This window comes from Astatotilapia calliptera, chromosome 3 (genome assembly GCF_900246225.1).
Source record: "Astatotilapia calliptera chromosome 3, fAstCal1.2, whole genome shotgun sequence".
Classification (NCBI taxonomy): domain Eukaryota; kingdom Metazoa; phylum Chordata; class Actinopteri; order Cichliformes; family Cichlidae; genus Astatotilapia; species Astatotilapia calliptera.
In genome coordinates, this window is record NC_039304.1 from 37,047,945 (window position 1) to 37,054,656 (window position 6,712).

The 6,712-nt window shown below is 46.1% G+C and overlaps 1 protein-coding gene across 1 annotated transcript; it reads left to right on the plus strand.

Annotated features, from left to right (window-relative positions):
- Positions 1-1,028: 1,028 nt before the first annotated feature.
- Positions 1,029-4,112, plus strand: LOC113014451 (uncharacterized protein K02A2.6-like). Its single transcript, XM_026155998.1, has one exon. The coding sequence runs from the start codon at positions 1,035-1,037 to the stop codon at positions 4,110-4,112; it is 3,078 nt and encodes a 1,025-aa protein (XP_026011783.1). The 5' UTR covers positions 1,029-1,034.
- The last annotated feature ends 2,600 nt before the right edge of the window (positions 4,113-6,712 follow it).

Here is a 6,712-nt window from a genome sequence, read left to right on the forward strand (position 1 = left end):
ATGTACAGCGGACAGGACGACGAAGGCAGACTCCGTAAGTGACGTTAACCAAAACATAAACGGATAAAAGAGACGTTACGAAAAGGAACAGTTGTGAGGGGAAGAGTGCCATTCAACCAGGAGCCGAGTAATGGCTGGAGTTACTGGCCCTATTGGTCCCTTCGACGAAAGCACGGAGCAATGGAGCTCATATACGGAGCGTTTTGGATATTTCGTTGCGGCTAACGACATACAGGATGCTAAACTGGTGCCCATTTTTTTGAGTGTGATAGGCCCAAAGACTTTTACCCTGCTAAGGAGCCTGCTACAGCCAGCAAAGCCAGGCAGTAAAAGTTTCACAGAGATCGTGGACACACTGACCAAACACTTCTCGCCCAAGCCCCTCGTGATCGCTGAACGGTTCAAGTTTCACAAGCGAAACCAAGAAGAGGGTGAGTCTGTCACAATGTTCGTTGCATCGTTACGCAAATTAGCTGAAAACTGTGAGTTTAAAGATGTTTTAAATGACACATTAAGAGACAGACTCGTGTGTGGAAAGAAATGAAGCTGCACAGAAGAAATTGCTCACGGAAAGTGATTTGACTCTTGAGAAGGCAATTAATATCAGTGTGACCATGGAAATGGCATCAAAAGAAGCCCATGCGCTACATGCTACAGACAGAGTACACAAACTAGACAATGGTAAAGCAAATGCACAGGGACCATGCTTCCGCTGTGGCAAGTTAGGACACCTTGCTAGTGATTGCTGGTGCAAAGAAATGGATTGCAACAACTGTGGAAAAAAAGGTCATGTAGCACGGGCATGCAGGAACAAAAGGTGCAAGGATAAGGGCTCAAAGCCTGGGAATAAAAGAGGCACTGCAAGATTCAAAAAAGAAAGACATGTTCACACAGTTAAGCTTCATGAGGATAGAGCAAATGACTCCTCAGATGAAGAAGTGTTGTCTGCAATAAATACTGTGTGAATACTGAAGGTGGACGAAACCTCAGACGGCTTTTGGGTCACACCCAAACTGGAGGGACATGTTGTAAAAATGCAGATTGACACTGGGTCAAAAGCATCACTAGTGTCATATAATGTCTATAGGACATGTCTGAAGCACCTTCCACTCAAACCCTCCGACACAGTATTTAAAGGATATACTGGACATCGAGTGCCTATGAAAGGAATGGCAGAGGTGACTGTTCAATACAATGGCCAAACTGCTAAGCTGCCTGTGTATGTTACGCAGAAGAACTGCCCTGCTATAATGGGACGTGTGTGGCTCAAAACAATCAGACTCAACTGGCAAGAGGTGAGAAAGCTGTCGCATGGTTCCTCTCAGCTACAGGCCATACTGGGAAAACACCAGGAGGTTTTTCGTGAGGAGCTGGGCAGCATGAAAAAAATTACAGTGAAGCTGCATCTCAAGCCTGACTCCAAGCCAGTCTTTATGAAGGCTAGACCTGTGCCGTACGCCATTCGGCCCAAGGTGGAGTCTAATTTAGACGCATTGGTCAAGAATGGTGTTCTGGAGCCGGTTACGACCAGCGAGTGGGCCACGCCCATCGTTCCAGTTCCCAAAAAGGACGGCGGAATCTGGATCTGCGGAGACTTCAAGGTATCCGTGAATCCTGTATTAACAGCAGAGCAGTATCCCCTTCCACTGATTGATGACTTATTTGCTGGTCTGAGTGGAGGACAAAAGTTCAGCAAAATAGATCTCAACCAAGCTTACCTGCAAATGCATGTTGAAGAGCAGTCACGTGACATGTTGACTATTAACACACATAAGGGACTTTTCAGATTTTGCAGGTTGCCTTTTGGCATCACATCAGCTCCAGCATTGTTTCAACGAGCGATTGATCAAATCCTGAGCGGATTACCTGGTGTGCAATGCTATCTGGATGATATCCTGTGTACAGGAGCAGATGATGAAGAGCATCTGCGCAACTTGGATGCGACCCTTCAGAGGCTGAAGGAATACGGATTGAGAGTCCATAAGGAGAAATGTGACTTTTTCCAGTCATCTGTGGAATATCTAGGGCACGTGATTGATGCAAATGGACTTCACACTGCACCTTCGAAGATCACAGCAATCGTGGATGCACCCCCACCACGAAATGTCAGTCAGTTAAAGTCTTTCTTAGGGCTGTTGAACTACTACGGACGGTTCATACCCAACTTGGCATCACTCCTGAAACCACTGCACAACCTGCTACGCAAGGAAGAAGCATGGGAGTGGACAGCAAGCTGCCAAGACGCCTTTCAAAAGGCAAAGGATTCACTGACTGCATCTGAGGTGCTAACCCACTTCAATCCCAAGTTCCCAATTCAGCTTGCTTGTGATGCTTCTCCCTATAGGGTGGGGGCAGTGATTTCCCACATTCTCCCAAATGGCGAAGAAAGGCCAATTGCATTCGCATCAAGGACATTAAACACAGCAGAGTCCAACTATGCTCAGCTGGAACGAGAGGCGCTGAGCATTGTATTCGGTGTTCGGAAATTCCACCAGTACCTGTACGGTAGGAAGTTTACACTGTTTACTGACCATAGGCCTCTCACAACCATCCTGGGACCCTATACAGGGATTCCATCTCTTGCTGCTTCACGTCTCCAGAGGTGGGCGTTGATATTGTCAGGACATTCTTATGACATCAAGTATCGCAAATCGGAGTCTCATTGCAATGCAGATGGGTTGTCCAGGTTACCCCTTCCTGTTAAAAAACCCGTCTCTGACACAGTTGAGATCCTCTACTTCAGGGAGGTAGAGACAGCACCTGTTTCGGCTGTGCAGGTGAAAAAGGCGTCCAGAAATGACCCTGTGTTGGCAGCAGTGCTGGACTGGATCATTAAGGGTCTGCCTGCAAGTAAGGGTGTAGACCTGAAGGCTTTCCTGGGAAAGCGGGCGGAGCTTTCTGTTCAGGCGGGATGTTTGCTGTGGGGGAGGAGAGTCATCATTCCCATGTCACTGCGACCAAAACTGTTGAAGCAACTGCATGCAGGACATAGTGGAATAGTGAGAATGAAGGAAATAGCGAGAAGCTATTTTTGGTGGCCAAATATGGACAAACAGATCGAGGAGATTGCTAAGAACTGCTCTTCGTGTCAGATGGTCCGGAACAACCCACCACTTGCTCCTCTTCATCCCTGGGAGTTCCCACAGGAGCCATGGCATCGGGTACACATTGACTTTGCAGGTCCATACGAGGACAAAATGTTTCTTGTAGCTGTTGATGCACACAGTAAATGGCCTGAAGTGACCATCATGAAATCAGCCACCACTGAAAAGACCATAGAAGCTCTAGGAGAAATGTGCAGTAGGTTTGGATCTCCTACTCAGATAGTCTCTGACAATGGACCTCAACTGGTTTCACAGGAAATGGAGGCTTTCCTACAGGCTAATGGAGTGCAGCACATTACGTCAGCTCCATACCATCCTGCAACGAATGGTCTTGCAGAAAGGTTTGTTCAGACAATGAAACATGCACTGAAAACATCACAAGGCCAAGGAACACTGCATCAGAGACTGCACAAGTTTCTGCTTAACTACCGGAATAGTCCACATGCGACCACAAGGACATCTCCTGCCAACGCAATGTTCAAAAGAGATCTGCGCACTACCTTTGATCTTTTGAAACCCTCAACTGTGAAGGACACTGTACAAAAACAACAAGAGAAACAAATCATGTACAGGGGTCAAAAGGTCAAGGGCAGAGTCTTCAGCACCGGCGAGTCAGTGCAGGCCAGGAACTACCGAGGAGTACACAAGTGGGTTCCTGCAACTGTCATTGCTCAAACTGGTCCAGTTTCATATACAGTTCAGGTGGCCGATGGAGTCTGGAGAAGACACGTGGATCAGCTACTCCGGTCCGCACCAGTGTCTGCAGAAGGGTCTTGCGGAGATCTTGAAAATGCACTCATCGACTCGTCAGCCCCTTCACACACACAAGTAGAGAACTCCATCACATCAGGAACAGTGGTTCCACCTGTAAAGGAGACTGTAAGAGAGACTGAGACATCTTCGGTGTCAGGAACAAAGGCTCCACAAGAGAGCACACAGACTGACGTTACCACAGACCGCCGATACCCCAATAGAGAGCGGCGGCCTCCTGTTCGTCTGAGTTATTAGATGGCACCTGACCCAAATGAATGGGGCAGAATAATCCCCATGGGTCATGGGGGAGGTTGAGGTAGTCCACCCTCACTCCCCAAGATAGCAATTAAAAGAGTTGGTGTTGTAACCTTACAGTTAATAAGAGGTGAAATGTTTGTGAGGCTATTACTGTCATGTGCCAGTGAAGACTGAAGTTTGTGAGTAGATCACCTGTTTATTTCATAGTACATCCTTTGTAAGAGGGGAGGAGATGTTGTGTATTTTGGGTTATAACAGGATCCGTAGTGGGCTTGCCCCGATGCATTATGGGAAATGATGCTTTTCGGCTGTTGCTCGGGCTAGCTCCATGTTAAGTTGCTCCGTTATAATAAATACCGCAAGTTACGTCGTGGTCCGAGTATCATTGTTATACTAGTAACCCGGAGTGAAGATATAACAGTCTCTCTCCAAACACTCACATAAAAAACAGGAATCCACTCGGGGAATGCAGGGTCGGGTCCAGGACAGGACAGTACAGAAGGAAACACACGTTAGAGGTTTTGCGCAGGGAAACGAAAGAGAACTTGCTCAGAGCTGGGCTACACTAACACGAGTCACACACAACGATCCAGCGATGGGTAGAAGCCACTCCCTGGCTTAAATGCTGGCTGCACTGATGATGCCCAGGTGTTTCCTCTTCAGAGGGGCGTGGGCCGAGGGTGTGAACCCACCACAAGTTCCGCCCTGGCGAGAGAGAGAGCAAGAGAGAGAGAGAACGCTACTAGGCAGCGGCCTGCTGATCCCCTGGCCGTGACAGTATATTGGTTTTTACTTTTATGCTTTGTGTGAACAACTAAGGTGTGTTGCTTATGAAATCCATGAAGTGCTACAGAGAAAATTACATTTTATTTATGTAATTAACACATTTTGAACTCTTAAAGAAATATAACAAAAGGAAAGACACCCAGCTGAACTAAAATGATCCAGCAAACAAAAACTGTTGTGCGCTGCCACCCTTATATCGCCTTTGGGATTTTGGAGCCTTGACCTGACTTTTAAAAAATAATTGGGAAAAAAGCACAATGCTGCTAAAAAATAGATATTTGCAAAATTCTGCCTAAATATTTTACCTGGTTAATATGTGTGTAGTGGGGCGTGATCTGTAGCACCGCTGCAGGTGAGAAGGACGCACCTGAGCGGCACCCGCAATCACGCTGCCTTAATGTCTGTGCTATCTATGCTGTTGTGTTGGTATGTGTCGGGCTGTGAGCTGGAAAGCTACAGCCGGCTGTATGCGTACAGCAACCGTGTGTGAAAAGTGGTCAATAAAGAGATGCTGAAAAGCATGTTCATGGAAACGTCGTCATGTCTGCCGTGATATGTTTACAATGGGACTTCTGCTCCTGAACCTCTGCGCACAGCGTCTGCAGACCGCTGCTGTACGAAGTCAATTTCATCTTTATGCAGGACTGTAAGCTGTCATCTGTGAGGTGTGAGCGGTGTTTGTTTTTAACATAGTTCACGGTGGAGAACAGCTGCTGACATAATGTGGATCCGAAGATCCATAATAATAATGGTTGAAAGTCTCGATAAATGCAAGGCGTTTCGGCGGGTACACCGGCTTCCACGAGTGTGACGCTTATTTTGAGTGATGAAAAAAAATATATATATATAATTTTATTTTTATATTTCAATATCACAATAATCTTCCAATTTAGAACCACAAGTTAAAAAAGAACTAAAATTGATTGGTCACGTGATGGTGTCAGACTGAGCGGAGGTCTTTCTGAGCTCCAGCCGCCACTGAGCATATCCTGCTTTATTATCGATACGTTCTGTACAACCTTGAGGGATAAAAACTTTAAACAAGAGTCTGTTAAAATGCCTCCTACAAGAGCTGCAAAATCTGCATCTAACAAATCTCCTGAAGAATCAGAAGCGAAAGAGGGTATGTCGACGAGCATAGCTACCACTCCAAGTACACCTGTGGACACCGACGCGCTCGCTGCGGAAATATCAAAGACAGTCGTGGACAAAATATCTACTATGATGGAGAATAAATTTGACGAGCTCTCATTATCACTAAAAAGTATATCGGCACAACTGGAATTAAATTCTCAACGGATCTCTGACACGGAGAATCGCATTTCAACTGCAGAAGACTCGCTGTCAGGTATGGAAACTAGACTGGCTGATATGGAGACTAAAGTGAATACTCTTATGGAAAAATGTCTAGACTTGGAGGGCTGGAGCCGAAGAGACAAAATTGTAATTCTGAACTTAAAGGAAGGCACTGAAGGTCGTGAACCGGTGAAATTCCTCGAAGGCTGGTTACCGACTTTGTTGAGTATTCAAACTAAACAGGGGAAAATCAAAATCGACAGAGCCCATCGGTCCATTGGATTATCAAGACCTAATCACCCTCGTGCAATGATTATTAAGGTGCATAATCCGGTAGACAAGATTAGGATCCTCACTGCAGCTAAAGATAATGACCCCCTGACTTATGATGGACAGATCATTCATATTCGACAAGATTTGGCAACAGGAGTAAAAGAGATGCGACGTGCATTTAACGGAGTGTGCCAAAAACTTATCCAGAAAAACATGTGCTTTTATATGCGCTATCCTGCTAC